This window comes from Achroia grisella, unplaced genomic scaffold (genome assembly GCF_030625045.1).
Source record: "Achroia grisella isolate CSIRO2021 unplaced genomic scaffold, CSIRO_AGI_Agris_v1 utg6026, whole genome shotgun sequence".
In the NCBI taxonomy this organism is placed as follows: Eukaryota; Metazoa; Arthropoda; class Insecta; order Lepidoptera; family Pyralidae; genus Achroia; species Achroia grisella.
In genome coordinates this window covers 254,626-275,426 of record NW_026712960.1, presented here as the reverse complement: position 1 = coordinate 275,426, position 20,801 = coordinate 254,626, and the positions used below count along the sequence as shown (strand labels likewise).

Sequence of the window (20,801 nt, the reverse complement as noted above, 5' to 3'; positions counted from 1 at the left end):
CTATCTATTGCGTCTTATACGACTAGTGTTGTGTCCACGTTCTTTTACAACTAGTGACGTCCTATAGTTAGGCTATCGATTATTATAACAAAGAGAAATATAATATTTTAAAGCTATGGAACTCACTCTCTGAATGTATTCGAACACTTACCAATAAATGCTAAAATTACTAATAAAAAGTTTAAATAGTGTTTATGCTCATCTTTTAACCCTCCAGCCTTAATAAAACTGGTAAATAGTAGCATGGTATCAGGTACTGGTATGTATATAGAGATGTTTATTATATTGTTATATAATATTTACGTATATATAATTAATGTATAAAATAGTAATAGTATAAATAATGTGCGTATGTATTTATGTCTATATTATTATTATTCATTCTTTTAGCGGCAATCGATTCCGGCCCGATCGAAACCGACGTAACTTTGCACATATCCCAAAGGTTGATTGTGAGAGAATACTATAGCATCAAGTCCACCTTTTGTACCAATTTTACTTATGAAGCAAATAAAAATAAATTAATAATTATTTCAGAATACGTTAAAATTATTCAGCAGGGGATGTCACGTAGTGGGTTAATGGTTTACTATAGAATGGTGGTGGGTATATGTACTTATGTATATATGCACACGGTCGCCCGTGGAAACCATCGTAGTTAATCTATATTTAAATCAGGGGTCTCCAATCTACGGCCCGCAGGACAAATGCGGCTCGCACACGCTAACAATGCGGCTCGCGACAGCTTATCTTATTATTATTATAATTGCTGTTATTAATTGAAAAATAAGACAGAATAATTATTGGGAATTATTTACTTGCAAAGTATAACTTACTTACAGATATGATGACTGACATGAACACCACTACGGACATTATGCTGTCATATGATATCCGTGATAGATCTATCACAGACATCATATGAATATCATGGACATCGCATACTAAAATCGTTATAAATTAAGACTGCATGTCTTCGGCTCTTCGCCATACAAAGCGTGCTGAATGCGTGAAATTTTTCTAAAATAACTTTAACTCTATAAAATTTTGTGTTCACGACATTGGAATTATAATGAACGTTATTGTGAAATAACGAAACAAGAACCTTTATTTTCATTGTGATAAGTCGAGTAGAGTAGTAGTCATTGTGATAAGTCGATAAATACTTACAGCAAAGTTTCGATTGAAACTATTGCTATCACGCTTGGGTTAGGGGATACAAAAGGTCTTTGAATTGAGGTTCGAATACTGCAGAATACCTATATCGTAATTGTATTACATGAACACACAACTCTTAAATGAAATAAAACAGTAAATTCTTTCTAAATGTTTATTTCCCCAATAGAACTGTCGTCTCGTCATGTCTCAGATACTCAGATAGTTATTTAACTATGAAAACCACTTAATTAATAATGGATCACTATATGAACAGTAATATAACGTATTGTAAATGAAACTAATGAAATACATTACAGCTATATAGCTATGAATTTCACTACATGTAAAGAAACATCATTAACTAAATAATAAACCCGAAGACAATTAAAAAACAAATGAAAATAATAAAAAAAACTAAAATAACTACTAAACCAGATGGTAAAAACAATATTACTAGTTTCAAGTTTAGGTATATGCGTTATTTAGTTAATAACATAGTTATATAATAAAACGAGATTGTTAGTAATCTGAACTCATGACCATGTCAGGTTGACCTCCACGCGGTTCCCCTGGAAACCATCGTGATAAATTCCTGGTGAATTTGTCACGATGGGCTAACTGACCTGACCTCATTCTCATCTTATCATCCTCCACTGGTGCTCCGCCAGCGTATACCGTTAGCGCAGACGGGTGCACCATACCATTATCATCCATAAATATATATATATATATATGTATAATTAATATCCGACCGAACAATCGGTAACAGCCTCAGCTTCGGAGATAAATATAGCTTTTCGCTTTCAATAGCAATCTGATCTTTATTTAATTGTACTTTAAGAACCGTATCCTATAAATATTTTTATTTATAGCAAATAAATAGTTATAAATCTGTTTTTTTTATGATATACATATATGTAATAGAGAATTCTTTATTTAAATAAACTTAAATTGAAACACTTTTGTATATAAATACATATATACGGAATTTAAATAGTTTGTAAAATTCATATTGGTAAACATTTAAATTTAATTGTTATTGTATCTGTAATAAAATTATAGTTAAAAAGAAAAATATAATTCAAATTATAAATTGGTTTTATAACTACGATCGTATGCAGTACGTAATTGCTTATTATCCATGATTTATTAAAAATATCCTTATGACCCCTAATGGCGAAATAAGTGTCATTGTCAACTTGACATTTCGATGAAAATATTTGAATATAAAGTAGGATGAGATGCGTTAAGATAATGCAATTTAAATCTTGTTTACAACGATTTTAAGTCCAATTTAGTTTATGTACCGGCTGACAGTTGGACGATTTTGTTGTTAATATCTAGCAGTTCTGTCATGTACTCCTCGTCAGCTATGATTGTAGCGAGACGTTGAAGGATGGACAGCAGTTCCCCATCTCTCAGATGAAGCTGGTCGTTACACTGCTCCACTTCGTCAACGAATTCGTCTGGTATCTGCAAAAACATAAATAAATATCTCTTAATATCTAATATTATAAACGCGAAAGTATGTAAGTATGGATGTTTGTTACTCTTTCACGCAAAAAAACTACTGAACGGATTTTGATGAAACTTTACAGTAATATAGCTTATGCATTAGAATAACACATAGGCTATATTTCTTATTGAATTTTAACGCGGATGAAACCGCGGGGATAGCTAGTATAGTATAAATTTCTTTAATAATTAAAGCATAAAGGTAAATGTAAATACTATTGAATTTTTCCACCAAAGGTGAGAAATAAGGATAGAAAGTAGTCTGATTGGGTAACTCAGTCTCTCCCCCGCCAAGCAGCTTCCTTTGTAAGCTGTGATTCGGTTGTAAGTTTTTCATTCGAACTATTCTAATGCTGTTGTCTGTACCTGGATTTTACAGCTTCTTCGAAAGATAGAGTGCAAATGCTCTCCTAACTCGTGAAACGACTTATGGAGCAGTTGAAGGCCAATTTCAGCCTGATGGATACGACTTTATTCTGAGTGCAGCTGGGTTCAAATCTCGTCTCAGCCAATTTGAAAACCATTTGGATTGGACAGAGGATCGATCGGAGGGCCGACCGAGGGTACCGGTTTGTAGGGTGCGATTAGGCAGTAAAATTACAGGACAAGAGGCATGACACCCTATTTTTCAACGAATGCTAACTCATGAGAGGATAACGTGATGTTCATCTAGACTATACACACTTCGGTGACCATAAACAACTATTTCGTGGGCCGTCAGATAGTTTACCATCCGAATCTCCTAAAAAACTCAAACGCAAACAAAAATCAAATAATGTATATTTTCTGAACATTAATATACCCTGGTTACGAGGTCAAAAAAAAATCTATTACGGAAATTAGACTTCGAACGAGTGAATATATCAGTAACCGTAGCTGTAGGTAGATTTACGATGGCTTTTTGTTGAAAAATGGCGTCTGGAGCGTTTCAATAGACTGACGAATGTAGAGCGAGCGGTCGCTTGAAAATGTATACAGTTTTTTTCGTGGGATGCCTATTTTGTGCAGATACTTTATGATTAACTTATAGAGTAGTAAATCGACTTATACATTCCATATTTTTATAAAGAATTTATTTAAAAAAGAAATAATTATAAAGCAAATTAAAATAGCGGCTGCACTCGTCCCTCAGCCTTGCATTGCATCGTATGCTAATTGAAAAGGAAACATTGTAAATAGGGGATTTACAATGTTTCTTTTTCAATTAGCATTCATTCAAATATTTTTCATTTTGCTTTTTTTTCTTTTCATATTGTGGATATTTAATAACGTACAAACTTCCTCGAGAATTCGGCTACGAAAAGGTTCTTTCAAATTCTAGAAACTTGGACGCGTCCAAACAAAGTTTTCAGCTTTATTAATCAGTATAGATTAGTTTAAAATGCCTGAAATCTTTCGAGATCCATTTGCTCTTAACGTAATTCCTGAAAGTTCCTGTGTCATCGTAAATGCTTTTCAACTAGAATTTCATAATTATATTTCGTGATATTTAACTAGCTGCCATTTTGCAAGCATCATTAAGAAGAGAAGTTCTGTGTTCCGGCCCTTTTGGGATGAGTGAACAAAGAGACTATCTCTTCAGAGATAATTATCCTTTATTATATGTGTTGGTTACTATAACTATTAATTCAGTAGTATATTAGTTATTAAGGAGTTTTTTTAATAAACTAATTAATGGCCATAGATATGTATTTTGTTTCAGTAATACAATCATGGATCTTATTATCCATTCCAGTTATCTAAAAAATTGTTTAACAAATGTTCAAAGGAATATTATTTTCTTTTATAGTACTTGTTATTTTATACTAATTTTATAAGAAAAGACCTTGTAAATAGAATTTAAGTTAGACGAATTCCTATGACCGGAACTAAAGGTCATCATTAATGTGAGTGGTAATTGTAAATAACTATCGTTGTAGTAGGTATAAATAACTAAGTTATTTTGTTTTTTTATTGATAAGACACCTAAAAGCGATGCCGTCTTACCGAAGTATAAACTCAATACTGAATTATGGTTGCATCATTTTATATATTTATTTTTATAATATTATTTAAGATTATTGTACAGCTGTTGGCCGCAATTGGCATCTACAGTTTAACACAGTGATAGTGGGCGAGTACAGATAGCATTCCAAACCTTAAGGACTTATGTAGCGGTTGAAAGCCAATTCCTGTCTGACGGAGACGACTTTAGTCTGAGGGTATCGCTAGGGGTTTGATTTCGGCTCGGATTTCGCAATTTCGATTCCCGTTTGAATTGGACGAGGGTCTAGTACAGTAGACGATAAACACCAGGGAACATTTATGTTTAAATGATTTAGGAATCTTTTGATAGACATACGTAAAATTTTCTGCAAATCTGGCAAGACAATTTTGGGAGTAATTAGGTAACAAACACATGGAGTAGAATTGTATTTGGTAGATCTTAGCTCAAATGTTGTGCATGTTTTAGATTACATAGCACCTACTGAGAACAGATAGATAACCTCTACACATGAATATGGAAAAAAAGCGGTAATGGCTTTGGAGAAATGCCAACAGAGTGACGTCGGGCCGGAATGCCTGTTTGATAAAAATAACGGAATGGTATGTAATGTAAATAATTATGATGTAGGTCTGAAACTGTTTGCAACGGTATGCATAAATAACTATTCCATATGTAGGTGGATTTTTAAGATTAATAATTAACGTAGCCTTTAAGCATATTGCCACAAAATATTATTATCGTACTTAGTGCCTAATTCGTTAATAATCATCCTAATTTCTTTTTTACTTTTCAATTATTTTTCTTCGAATATTTTCCTACATAAACCTATCTAATTTTATGACATTTGTCTCACCGTGTGTAATTTCATTAAACTTATTTATGTAAATCTCTTTTAGAGATAAGTCAACCTTTGCTCACTCTGTATATATTTAAATTTAGAAATGTATTTAAAAGTGCAATAAAAATATATATAAATAATTTTGATGAATAAATATACTGAACATATCTACGTTTGCCGCACCAGATAGTTTTTTATGTTTGTCATTTGGATTCAGAATTTAGAGTTGTACGACTTGCCTGAGACCCATTTTTGGTAGGTAATATATATTGTAGAAAATTAAAATACCAAGCTATAATCTACCAAGGTAGACTTTGTAAAAAGTTCGTTTAAAGAGTTATATAAGGCAGTAAAATTACAATGTACAAAGGTAGGTCGTTAGCTTGTTTGCCATTTCAATTAAAGAAGTAAAGAATGGCAAATACATACCTTTTGTAGTTCCAAGAACGTCTCGAATTTCAATTTCTTCCTCTGTTTGCCGCTGTTACTATCGAAGAACATGGTGAACTCTTGGGTTTTGGGCTTCAGCGGGAAGTAGATGCCGGCGGTCAGGTTGCCCTTCGGATCTCTAGCCAGCAAACTCCTGGAAGAATAATGAATACCATTTTTACTGTCAGATTATATAAAACTCTAATGCATTATAATAATAAGTGTCATAATAGTAACTGGAATTGCTAACTAGTTGACATATTTTTTTATTGAGCGGTTTGGGATTTTTTCAGGTTCTTTAGACCTGTAGCTTTCCGACTACATAGATCTATTGTGCTCGCTGTTTTTCAAAGTTCGCTACTTAGACCCGTCAGGGACAAGAATTGAAGGATATTCTTAGGATACACGATTTTATATCTCCTCAGGATAGAGCGTATACTTTCCAAAGGAGATATTTCGTTTATGCATGAGTGGGCTACAAACAAAGAGGACGTGTAAGCGTTAATTCTTCAAGTTGGCAAAATCTGCAATCTACAATCTACAGATGACAGCATGCTGCTTTTTAAGAAGATACCCTTCTTGCAAGAAGGGTATATTATGGTTTCTAAAGGGTCGACAAAACGCATGTTATACTCCTGGTGTTACAGGCGGCTGCTATATATACTACGGTAACCATTTACCATCAGAGAGGCAGTATGCTTGTTTGCCACCATCGTAGTATAAAATATACAAAGGATCTATGTAGATAAGGGAATACTTTAGTGAAAATAATGCATAAAACCATAATGTCGAGCATATCTTTCGAGGGAATTCTTCGAATACCGAATGATTAAACAAAGAATAGCCTCACTCCGATAGTCGATATAATTATGATAAGTTTGCGGTACACCCCTTATTCAGGGCATTTCCCATGGGTGATTAGAAAGTCCCAGTATTAGCATTTATGACAATTGTGTGATCTGCATTATGGTAGCAATTACCATAATGGATATTTGAATCATTAGGTGAGTCATAGAGCACCAGTGATATAATATATTCATCGTGGTAAATATGTACTGTAGTTAATGATTCTCCTGAAGTTATGAAGTCATGAATCATAGGGGCGTGTTATTAATATGTGATACCAATCACACAACGTCATCCAGTCTCAAGGTAAGCAGAGCTTGTCTTACATGTACTAGACAACTGATAAAGATACGCTGTCAAAATTATGTAATGCCCGTGACGCTGTTCATGTAAATAAGCTACAGTTACCACGTACCACCATATTAGGGCTGTTACCTTCTTTGCAATTGTAATGTATATAAAAATGTGGAACTGAAATATATACATATAATATGAAAAATATATATATCTTAGTGCCACATTTTATATACTTATTTATATTTATTTATACTGTTTTTATATCTTACATATCACATATCTTAAATTGCTCCGTCCTATTGTCTCTGATCAATGCAAAGCTTGACTGGTTCAAAATGTCATATTCTGCCATATATACAATTGTGTGCAAAAAAATGTATAAATAAATAAAAGCGTTTTGATTTCTATTAATGACACTTACCTCAAATCCCACACAAGATTTCTCTTCTCTGTAACGGAAACAGCTGTCAGATAAGCCTTGGCAACATATATCAGTGACAGGCGTTCCTTCACATTGGACCCCCTGGTTTCCCTTTCGTGCCACTCTATGTAGTTGGAGTTCTGTAGGTTTAGCTTGTAGTTGTACTCCTTGCGGCAATGGGGCTGGTCGGTCTGAGTGAACCAGCCTGGTGGAAAATAGGCTAATTTAAAATAAGTTAATAATAATATTACAATTACCACAGCGCGATCTAGTCCCAGTAAGCAGAGCTTGTGTTATGGGTCTTATACAAATTACACAACTATAGTAGATATACTTACATATATTTTTTTGTAAATACATACATAATATACAGGTTTATTATTATTATTACACATAGAAAACATCTAGACCTAGATCCAGAGTCTGAGTGTTTCTTGGGTCCCAGATCAATGCAAACAATCATACTCGAATCGAACGCACAACCATTCGTTATAAAGTAGCGTGCTAAACCGCTACACAATGGAGAGAAGATCAAGGATTTCTAGAAAAATATATAGATTTTTGCAATGATGAATTTGTGCGAACGCAGTATATAGGTGGTTCAAAGTCTTAGGATCTATAACTTACCGGTATGAGGGTAGCAGCGGTCATCCATCACGGTGACGACCCGGGAGATGTGGTAACCCAGATCTGATAAAAATACACCATGTCTTCCCCCGATCTTCACGTGGATAGCGACCATCACGTGGTCCTTCTCCGTCTCGATCAAGAATCCTTGCGGTCCAGGACTCGAGGTCGCATAGTCCGCCAGATCTTGTATGTTCTCATCGCAAGACACGAGCATCATCGATTTGGTGATACCAGGGAAATCTTTCTCCAAAACCCTTAACTTCTTCATCACCTCCATTCCCAAACCGACACACGTGTTCTTCCGCGGTCTGATCGGTGGAATATATTTTGGGAAGAATGTCTCCAGCTTCTCATCCGGGGCTGACATGTAGGAGTCGTAGAGAGTCAAGAAGTTATTAATGGAGTCATAATTCTCTGAGACGACGAGACGGCTCAGGAGCGCCTCGGCTTTTGCAACCAGGTCCTCGTACTGCTGCAGGGAGAGGTGCAAAGCCGGGCGAGGGGCCCCCCACCGCGGGGGTGGGAGGGGGTGGTCGGCCGGCCACGCCGGCACGACGGGCTTCGGGGCTCCTGAGCCGAGTCAGCTCAACCACTCGGCTCCCCAGCGGCCCATAACGCGGCGTATGGCGCGCTCCTCGCTCGATGTCGAAGCCATTGCGGCGGGCTCCTGGACGTCAGGTCCTACGAGCCCAGTGGCCTCCACGCCCTTCGGCGAATCTGGAGACCACTGTTCCTCACTTAACGGTTTTATATTTAACGTTTCTGAAAGGAATCGAAGAATAATTAATTAAAATCAATATACTCTTAATTAGTTGTAAGGTCAAGGTTTAATTATTGGCAGTACTTGTAAATGACGTAGGAATACTCGTAAATATACTATATTTAATATTTTCCATGCAATCACATGTTACGGTTAGTTTCTGAAGGTTTCTTATATAGGCATTAACCTACATCTCTATTATAATTAATTAGGTAAAAATATTTCCATTGCCATATTTCTACATATTATTATATTTTAATTCCTTTTTCACCACAATGTGAACTCATGTAGGTATTTAAAATGAGATAACATACAATAAACTTTCCCGATAAGTGAATGTGTCGAGTTTACTATCCACTGTATAAATATATATATACTACATTTAACAAAACACTATGTATATATGTAATAAATAAATATTACGATACGAGCAAAGAACAAAATGCCAGACCGCCTAGTTCATAACAAATTGGCGGGAACAATTAGCATTTTGAAAAAAGAACACTCGTTTAATAGCACAAACGTTCTTTTTCTTTTCATTGTTCTGTGCTATATGAGGTCGTTAAACTTAGATAAAGCAAGAGTCGGTTCAAAATTTGTCTCATTTTGTAAGCCATTAAACTTTGTGTATTTGTTACAATATTTGCATTTACTAAATGACAGATAATTCTAGACCATTTATTTCTTTCTTACAGAGTGGTACAATGACATTGGTATACAAAAGAAGTGTTCATTAATTTGATTATCAGAAACGGGTCACGCGATCGCCGTGGTACGATGACGCAAACGTGCGACCGTGCTGCGTCGGAAAACATACTTATATCTATATAGCCTGTCAACATTACGGTTATTCATAGAAATTCATAAACTATTCTAGGAACTAACTCTACATTAAATATAAACGAATAAATTGGCAGTCGAAATCGCACATCGTCATTTCCGAACATGTAAAATGTTTTTTTTAATTGAAAATCCCCTTTAAAATTATATACTACTTTATTATTTCAGGTAATATGCCTATTTTATAATTTCTAACACTACGTCAGAGCCTCAAGTGAATTGTTCTCCTTTCAAAGATTTCAGTATCGTATTGCTTTAGTGTTGGAATTGTCTAGAAAATAATGCTAGGGTTCGCGTGGCAGTAGTTTCTAGAAATAAAGATAGTAGAACACTGTTCATCCAAACGATCGAAATAAAAGTCTTGGGTAAAGGTAAAGTTATTTAGTAGCCGGTATCAATTGTATTTGTTCTATGAGGCTAGATTTTTTATAAAACCAACAATTCTTGCATTTTCAATACTGAAAAGCTATTAGATTTAATTTGGAGCAAATATTTCTAGACAAATGACCTATTACTATGCAATACAAAATTGTCCTATCCTTCGGTATCTATCTATGAGATCTGCCTGCGTCTCTCTCTATTCATAGCTGCCTATGAAGATATTGTGATAGCTAGGCTAGATAAACAAAATTATATTATGTTTTAATACCTTATCAATTGCATGATCATAACTAAATATTAATTTGTCAAGCTGTTGATACACTATTTAAGTATTACTTTCTTAGAAACGAGTACAAATAACTTTTTTTCTGTCCTAAAATGTACATACGACTCAAAAGTACTGAAAATTGCATCGGAGATAAACTGTATTGACTGTTAGAGCCATTGTAGAAGAAAAAGGTGATGCGAACAAATGCAACCTCTCACACTCGCTTGTGGTAAATGTTTTTAAACACCCCTAACACCAGAGGAATTGATGGTGATTGCCGCCTTTTTAGAAAGTTCTGTTTTAGAGTTATATATTTGAACATTGTATCGATTTCGTGCTAGAAAAAAATCTATCTTGGAGGAAGCACAATGTAGTATAACGGCAAAAAGTTTATAGAAAATTGCACTGTTAAAGACTACCACAGTTCAGGATTGTATTGTAATTTGTGGTAGATTCAACCATTTTTCTGTTATGATATATGCTATGGAAAATAGACACAGATGCAACGTCACTCAGCAATGCTTATGGGTACTCTAATAAATCTTTATCGATGATTCAATCTTGGTACTAAATAGGTTAAATGTAGGAAGCCAATATTGTGGTCGTCCAGTCCACAGATTAGACCAGTAGTCAATGTGCCAACGAATTTACGTCTTTCAATATTATAAGTGCCAGGCCGGCGTGAAATATAGTCTCATTATTGAGCACATCTAACTTCCAAGAGGTTATTTTAGTCTTGTCCTCCAAATGACTGGAGAATCAACGTCAATATCATTGCCAAGGTATGGTATATCATTGATTTTTTATAACTGAAAACAAGATGAGGGGCCCACCTGATGTTAAGTGGTAACCTACATATTATACCAATCGGATCACGAAATCGCAATATAGATCTTTCGATGTCAAACTAAATATGATAGAACGAAATGCCTATGATTATTATTACTTGATTTTTAAGTGTTAAGTGGATGTAATATTCATTTTGTTCACTGATATTAAAAGTGTGTCAACAACTGTTCATAAACTGATAGCAAATAAGATAATGTTTATTAAAAATGCTAAACCGTGCAAAAGCTTGTTGGCAATAAACTGTGTGCCTTCTAAACTGTTTTTTTTTTAACTATTAAAGCTGTAAAGGTAAGCTGTAAAGCAGCTTCACCAAACGATTGAGGGTGAGTGCAGATGGCACTCCAAACCCGCGGAAGGACTTATGGAGAGAGCAACTCCTGCATCGATACGACTTTAGTCTAAGGGCATCGCTAGGGGTTTGAGCGTTGGTCTTAGTCGGAATTTCGATTTCCAGTGTAATGCAATAATTTTTAAACGTTTTAGAAGTTGTCTAATTTATTCCCCTTTTTAATTGCTCTACATTTTGTTACCTTTAGAAGTTTGATATTGCAACGAATCAAAATGAAATCGAAATTCTAACGATAAATACTGAAATGTACATAACCCCGAAAATATCGAATAAAAGAGATATACTCTACCCAATTTTGACTCTGTTCCGATTTGGATCAGATTTGAGTCAAAAATATTTCTATTAGTACTTCGTAATGCAATTTGCATAATCTATGTGACCAATAAGTATATACAAAGTTAATATTATGTATTTATTCATTGTGTTAGGTCAGTTTACATCCACACAAATGATACACAATTTGAAGAAGTATATTTTTATATTTAATTATAATTTATGATAGAATGCACGGCGAAAATCAGTTGTCGATAATTCCAAAGATCTCTGAAAACATGAAGCCACATAGATTTCGTACAAATGACACAAAATATGAGAGAAACCTTCAGAAAATAATTTAGTTATTCTTAATTATTGGTTATAATTAATTATCATTAATTAACACAACGTCGGTATACTCGACAATGACCATAAAGTAAATAACGAATGAGTTTATAGGTCATGAGATTATGTTGTTTGCACGAGACCAATTGACTTGAACGTGATATTATAAACAATAAAAAAAATATTTAAAAAATAAAAAGCGGCTCAAGAAAATAGTTTATACCGCCAAAAAAAGTTGTAAATTTTAATGGATTATTTAGTTAATAAAAGGTTAACGTACCCATTTTTTGGCCTTAGCCGGAGCTGATATTACTCTGTACTCTAAGGAGTTGCTTCTTTGTTTACTTCTAGAACGTAACTGGTTTGATCTGCGTCCGCGCGTCCTATATAATACGTCCATTCCGTGATGTCCTCCCATCCCCCCACTTCCTCAATGTTTAAAAGTGTGCTGCGTGTGTGTGCGTGTTTTTGCTGCGTCATACTGCATTGTACACTGGTGTTTGTGTGTGAGTAATGCGTCAAAACATCACGCACACATTGATACACTTCCGAGTATTTATATGTCTATATATGTGTGGAATGTCTGTATTTTTGTGTATACAGATAAACAATGTAGGACGATAGAAACATTATAGAGTAACCACGTGAACCGAAGGTCATTGTTCAAGGGATCAATAACTAGCAATAGAGCACGTGCTATGTCACGTGACAGAAAGAGATAATCAATTACTTTATACTAATATTATAAATGTGAAAGTCGGTCTGTCTGACTGCGTGTTTGTTGCTTTTTAACTAAACGGTGAAATTTAATGTAATTTTACATGAAAATATCTGAAAGTAGGGACAGGTAAAAGTTGGTATAAACAGCTAACAAAGTAGCGGGTAAAAGCTAGTAAGGTATATAGTTACAAATTACCTAATTAATGATTTGTCAGTACAAGTAGGTATAATATGAGTATTTATTTAACTTAATACATAAACGTGATAGTTACTTAATTAATAAATATTTTATGTATTTTGCCATTTTTTCATCTTAATTGGACACTAAAAGAGTATATAAAGTAACGTGCATAAAAGGGCAGCCAATGTGATAACATTTGGTCACATTTAGGATCCTCCCTCCCTAGTGTGAGTCATATTATGCAATATACTTGAAATCCATTAAAACTCTTTTAATACAGATGAAGTTAAAATATTTTATTAGTTCAATATTCGTGTCTTAATACAGTGACACCATAGTAGATATTGAAATTTAATGTCACATTAGGTCCCATTCCATCTTGACACACAACGTCACATTTTCTCAACCCCCACCCTCTTCAACGTGTGATACAGTTTATAGATTAAGTCTAGAGTATCATACGTGAATAAATGCTAGTTTTTGAGACAGAATTGTCCGTCTTATAGTTTATTTTAGCAACTAGTGTTCTGATATAATTGGGAATATGTGATTGAAAATAAATAACTGATAATGTACGGCGTGCAAACGGGGTGCCTATTAAATTATTCGAATTTACGCCACACTGGTTCGAATGAAAATAAGGGACATTGTATTTTTTAATAGCGTTTAAATATGTAGGTATGCTAATGGATAGGGCTTATTAATATCAGTAAAATCATATCCATTTCTTCTTACAATAATATTTGAACTGGAAAAATAACATTTTCTGTTTTTCTTATATGCAATGGAAAATGTTACTTTTAATTTCTTTAGAACTTGGTCGATTCTGTGTTAAAATTACCTTAGTTATAATCTATGGCTGTTTTTTTTTAATCTACACCACGAATCATAAATTGTACTCCAAAATGCATCTAAAATCTTTCGTAAAGTCTATATTTGTCACAAAACTAGTTTATAGTATAAAACAGTAATGGTACAATTAAATCTATATATTTATGTACCTCGTGTTTTAATTCAATTACTGAATTTTACGCATTATGAAATTTATTTCACATATTGAAATTTTGTACTTTTTGCGTGAAAGAAACAAACATCCATTCATCTTTCCTCACGAACTTTCGCGTTTAAAATAGGATTTATAAAACTTGAAGCACTACCATCTGTGCTACAGTGTTGTTAGCTACATTAATAAGTTATTTTAGTATAGTATTTGCGTATAATTTTTAATATAAATGTTTATCATAAATTTATAGTAGGTACACAGATGTATGAAGGTATCCATATTACTATTACACGCAAAGCTGTAATGATAATGAGATGTCACATAATTATTTTAATTTGCAGCTATTATAATTAGACAATAGTTATGTTAATTATATAATAATAAGTAATAATAATGATACTTTTACTGTTTTCCGCCAGGGACATCTAATGCTGTTGGCCTTTACAGTTTCACCGGACGATAGAGCAGATCGCACTCCAAACCTGCGAAAGAACTTATGGAGCGGCTGAAATCCAACTCCCGCCTGATGGATACGACTTTAGTCTGACGGCACCACTAGAGGCGCCCTCAGAACCTCGGCTCGGGGCGTTGTAATTTCGATGCCTTTTTGAATTGCACGGGGGATCGATCGGAGGGGACTACTCTACTGTAAAAACGAACATTTCTGAAAAAGAAAATGATACGTGTTCTCGAAAAAAGCTACATCAATGCCATTTTAAGGATAACTCAATAAATACTAGCCAGATCTTGATCTGATTTATTTACTTTATTAATTGATCTAATTACTTTACGCAGTAAAAAATTCTGAGGATCTCCTCCTTTTTAAGGCAGTTGAAAGAGCAAATTCAAATTTGTTTTAAGAGTTTCTTTCCGCCATTTAAAGTCAATCATATTTAAAGTCGATGTGAAGTATATTTTGATCAAACATACATCAAATGTAAAGACAGTATATCCGAATTTATACAAATGAAATATCAATCAAGCTGACTGACTGCCTACCTTGATGGTAAGTGGTAACCGTCGCATATATATTTACATATACACCACTGACACATTATCATGTGACGTCCGCAACCACTCCAGTGGTCTAAGATGCCTTCTTACTCTGTAATTTCACTGCCTTATCTCAACATCTAGCTTGGTGGCTGAAATAGGTGAAACAATGGTACCCATGCTAAGGATTTTGTGCAAACTCAAGCATGACTTCAATTTAGGGACCATCCAAGAAGTGTGTTTTTTTAATCTGAGATTTATTTAGGGACCTTTATCATAATATGCTACTGCCAGTCCCATCGTATGTTATATTAATCTTATCTTGTACTATACAATGCAAATAAAAAAATTGCTAGTAATAAATATGATACACGATCAGATGCCGTGGTACATACCAATTTCTTTTAGTGAACTATTTCGTAGGTAAAGCGTACCTATAGTCGTAGCTCTTTTTAACAAATGACTAGGCAAATAGTGGGCTAGTCACCTCGTAAACCTAAAAATAGGCACCGATCAATAATTTTGCAGAGTAGTGCTGCCACAGAGTAGGTCATCGATAACAAAAAAACAAATGGGGCATCCGAAAATATAATTGATAATACAAATCAACTCTTATTTTGTTTCCCAATAAAATCTGTAATAACAATGAGGAATATAAAATTTGGAAATGTAGGCTAACTAATACTTACCCTTCCTTCCTATTCCTAGATTAGAGTTAGTAAATGGACTTCTATATATCTGTTAATAGTGATATATATAATAGCTAATAAGATAAAAATCTAAATAGTGTAAGGCGTAGCAGCTCTTTTTTTTGTTTGGATAGTAGTCTAACCAAACCCAGCACCGCATTTTAATACGGTTTTACCAATATTTCGAGAATTTCATCTGGAAAGTATAAAAATTATACGATATTCGTCATAATTGGTCCATGGACCAAAACCAGCTCACCAGTGACATCAATCCAGCCATAAAACTAGACTCAGCTTAGGTTGCGCACTTTGTGATTATAATTAAGGGCTCTCCAGGAATATAATTAAGGGCAGATATTCAAACTATGTCAAACTAGTCATGTCAAAATGTCCAATTGGTCCATGGACCAAAATATGGTCGAGCGCAGTGATGGCTGGCTCATCCGTCATACTCGTGAACGGGTGCTGCTTGTAGGGACTGGTCTGCTCTAATCACTATGACTGATTTCCTCTTATTAATTGTTTAACCAGTTGGTTATGTATTCAATATTTTTTTTTCTTTTTGAGTATTTAATTGAATTAGTGCTAATCGGTGGTTTGTATTCACACACTTAAACTTAAATTGTAAGTAAGAATAAATTATTTAAAAGAGCAACACACAAGTTTCTTGCTTGTTCTTCTTGTGATGAGACAGCATTCCGAATGAGCGGTAGATTAAAAAAAAAAAAATGTTATGACTATTCAAAAGTGCTTCAATGTAAGTTTATTTGAATAAATGATTTTCTATTCTATTCTATGTTGGCTCTTGGAACATACTGGTAAAATCATTATAACACCTAAGGTTTGTTTAAAGATCCCTGGATTGGAGCATCATGATCTAGGGATTTGCTACGAAACCATGATTATGCAGAATAAATGGTGAGTACGAATCTGGTCGGCACCAAAGAAATAATTTTGTGTCTCAGTCTTATATTCTACATGGTGATGGACACACCTATGTCAAACAAAAATAAGCCGAGAAACGGCGGTAGGCTCGCCCCTGCCACGTTAGATACGTATTGCTTATTAGATTTGTTACTAACTACATAGTTCCTAAGCACATGCAGGTAATTAAATAATTAACGTTTACATGAATTCCCCATATTAGTCAAGTTCATAATATTCTGGTCTGACAACCCGAACAACAATATGCGTTATGACTAGTGGGTACAAAAAATACGTTCCGTGCGAAACGTCATTTTGCCGTTAGTATTCGTCGTCAACATGTCGTCATCATGATGTAATGGTATGTAGATCAAAGAGGTTCCAAACAGTGCCGGATTCAGGCAGCGAGAAGTTTGTAGCTAATTTTTACAAGAGGCCCATTGTTTGGTTTCGACCATAAAATTGGTTTTAAAAATAACACTTAAAAATAAGAAACTGCTGATGGTCTCTGTCACTCTCGGTGGCTTAAAAGTTTATCATACCGTCTTGATTCTGATGGTTGCGGGTTCGATTGCCTCACACAGTAGAACATTGGTGCAGTTATGTATATATGTATTGACAAAAAAGTTTTTATATCAGTTGTTTACTACCTATAACACAAGTTTTGCTTAGCTTGATGTTATGTAAACTGTCTTGGGTTATTAAAAAAAATATATTATATCTCTGTTTAGACTTTGTTACACACGAGAAAAAAAAGCATTATGATTAAAAAAATGCTAAACTTTTTTTGTTTTAATATGCTTAGGAGTAGAGTGATTCTGTAGGGCTTCTAACAAATAAAAAGTAATTAAATAAAAAAGTCTTTTTTTAATGTAATACTAGCTACTAGCCCCGGCTTCGCACGGGTGTAGATGTATTATATATATAAACCTTCCTCTAGAATCACTCTATCTATTTAAAAAATCACTTCAAATCCGTTGCGTAGTTCTAAAGATTTTAGCATACATAGGGACAGACAGTGACAGCGACTTTATTTTATACTATGTAATGATGATGTTGTTGTAATCCTACAACAGTGAGAGAACCTTATTACGCGGGGTTCCTAACATTTATTATTCTTTCTACTAGTCTGATCTGACACTGGTGTTAAGTAGGTACATAGATGGAGGATGAGTCATGAGTATTTCCTCCTCATATGAGCAATATTTACATAACTGGAAATCGCAGGTGTTAATAACTCCATAATATTGCATAATATGAAAACATTTGTACCTATTTAGTACATTTTTTTATCTAGTGAAGTCGTTTAATAACCAATCTTGAATACGTAGTATGTAAATATATGTATATTACATATAATATGTAATAGAATTAATTAATTAATTTATAAAACATTGTCTGTGCAAATTTTTAATCTGTTGGTAAAGACTGTATACGATGTAGGGTAAACAGTTTCAGGTTGATTAATAGTTGGTTATACTGTTTTTTTGTTTTATGAAATTTCACTTATTCTTCTTAACTTGGTCATACATAGAATAACAATATTTTTTATCTTGTATAAATAAATATTGGTCTAAAAATATGTCGATTCAGCTATATTTCTAACTAGCTGTACCTGCGACTTCGTCTAGGTGGAATTTAACAAAAAAGTTAATTAGAGAATATTTCTAAAAGTAGCCAAGTTAATAAGTTATTACATGAGCTACCTGCCAATAAAAGTCCTGTCAAAATTGGTCTAGCCATTTCAGAGATTAGCCGGAACAAACAGACAGACATACAGACAAAAATTGTAAAAAATGTTATTTTCGTATATGTTGCATATGAATATAAATATTCATATGCATGTAATAAAAAACGGTTATTTCAATATTACAAACAGACACTATATCTTTATTTATATGTATAGATGTATAGATATAGATAGAGATATAGAAAAATGTCATAATATATATGCATTTCATCATAATCAAGAAATGAGACTACAATGTAGACCATTTCCGATGTTATCTCAAGGTAACTAAGTATGAATGATCAATATGATCATCAATCAAGATCAACATTGGCTTATTTGTGTATTTGTGAGAAAAACATTCAATACCAAACTGAAAATATCAACTGCGCAATAACTATAATGCGTTGCCGTGTAAACAAAGCAAGGAAAATTACTACGGTGTCTGTGATTCTGCGGACTTATCTCGGGGTGTCCGATTACGAGGTATTCTTTATTATCAACCGTAACAGAAAGGAATAGAGTTTAAATTACATTATACAATAGTTGTATAACACATTCACACCTAAAGGACGCCGGCTCGTGTGTGAGTGTGTTTTGAGTTAGTGGCCATGGCCATACTAAGTGCGAGCCGCGGGTTTACGTCCCGTTTTTTAAAGAATATCGCATACAACTTCATCTTTAGAGGTAAATATTGCATTACCCACTATTGCTATTATTAACTAAGTGCCAACTTCCACTTTTTTTTTCTTTTTACTACACGCTGAGAGGTTTAGTAAAAAACTACGAGGACCATAGGGTAATTTATCATTATTTTTAGACATAATTTTCATCATCAAATGAAAAAAGGTCATTTTAAATCTTCATAGTTCCAGTAATCAGTAAAAAAAATATTGATGATTTTTTTATGGATGATAATGAAATGGTGCACCCGCCTGCGCTAATGGTTTACGCTGACGAGACACTAGTGGAGGATGATAAAATGAGCATGAGGCCAGGTCAGTTAGCCCATCGTGACAATGATTTATCATCAATAATTTATCACGATGGTTTCCAGGAGGAACCGCGTGGAAGTCAATCTGACAAGGTACATTGTTAGCAATAAGATAATCAATTCCCATTACAAACAATCCCCTTTCACCCCAATTATTGTTGATTATGGAATGATGCACCCACCTGCGTTAACTGTGTGGGGCACCAGTGGAGGACGATAAGATGAGAATGAGGTCAGGTTAGTTGGCTCATTGTGACAAATTCACCTGGAATTCACGATGTTTTTAAGAGGAACCGCGTATAGGTCAACCTGACTCGGTGTATTGCTATGGAGTAATTAGTTCACGTTACTAGCAATCACTTTCCTCCCAGTCCTAGAGGTTAGAGCGTTTAAACAGACAACCTTGTAAACTGTATATTATTATAGATAATTAATATTGACAACGTCGGTGGAAAATTAATATATATGATGCGATACATCGGAAATAATTACAGTTGATAAAGGAAACTAAACATTTCCGGAAATCATAAAGGAACACAAATAACGGTTTTATTGTTGTAGTTTATTCATGTAATAATAAAAAAGACTAGGTAAAGGGAGAAAAATATAAATTAATATAGACTACTGACATAACAGAATAGAAAGAAGAAATTTGAAGTAACAAAACAAGAATCTACATAAGGAACTATAAATTTTAAATACAAATTTAGAATATAAAACATTTCTTCATTAGCCAGTTACAACATTTATATTTTAGAAATAAACACAATGTTATTCTATCATATGTCATCGACTAGCTATATGCATGTGATTTTAGGTCATTGGACCAATACACCGTTTGATTCATACAAAAACCCAAGAATATCGATTTTAGCTTGTATCTATTGGCAAACCAAACCGCTTTCAGAGTAAAGTCGTATCCGACTGGCGGGAGTTGGGCTTCAACCACTCCATAAGTCCTTCCGCAGATTTGGAGTGCCATCTACACTCGCCCCCTATCGTACGGTGAAGCTGTAAACGACAGCTGCGGGAAATAACATTAGAATAGGTCTAAAAACAGCGCTTTTCCGTTGCTATTCAGTCTTTGTGCCATTCACTCGCAAAGAGTGAGTGGCACTTAGTAGCATATGTAACAAAGAGTAACTTAGGCTACTTTTATTTTAGAAAAAATACTTTATTTAAGAAAAATAAAGTTCAATTCCACGCGGACGAAGTAGCGGGTACAGCTAGTCTGAAATAAAGATTGTAGGGTTTGGATTGTATGCATTTTTTATACCTCACTATAAAAAAAATGTCCAAAAGGTAAAAATAAATGTTACGTGTGGACAACCCTTATCACTTAGGGACATTAAAAATATATATTAACTGGTTCTCAGACCTATGCATATAAAATATCATAA

At 34.1% G+C, this 20,801-nt stretch overlaps 1 protein-coding gene across 1 annotated transcript; it reads right to left on the bottom strand.

The window, feature by feature from the left end:
• Positions 1-2,357: 2,357 nt before the first annotated feature.
• Positions 2,358-8,698, bottom strand: LOC131848937 (uncharacterized). The gene is made up of 4 exons (XM_059198900.1): positions 8,119-8,698; positions 7,492-7,696; positions 5,928-6,081; positions 2,358-2,631 (listed from the first exon to the last, which is right to left on the bottom strand). Exons 1-4 carry the CDS (start codon positions 8,486-8,488, stop codon positions 2,458-2,460), a joined length of 903 nt encoding a protein of 300 aa, XP_059054883.1. The 5' UTR covers positions 8,489-8,698; the 3' UTR covers positions 2,358-2,457.
• Positions 8,699-20,801: the final 12,103 nt, after the last annotated feature.

What these genes read in the sequence shown, in the direction of transcription:
- LOC131848937 (XM_059198900.1), bottom strand. Translation starts at nt 8,488, where the DNA reads ATGTCAGCCCCGGATGAGAAGCTGGAGACATTCTTCCCAAAATATATT. An exon ending in AATCTTGTGTGGGATTTGAG is followed by an intron (nt 6,082 to 7,491) that starts GTAAGTGTCATT and finishes TTATTCTTCCAG; the next exon opens with GAGTTTGCTGGCTAGAGATC. An exon ending in CGTTCTTGGAACTACAAAAG is followed by an intron (nt 2,632 to 5,927) that starts GTATGTATTTGC and finishes ATGTTTTTGCAG; the next exon opens with ATACCAGACGAATTCGTTGA.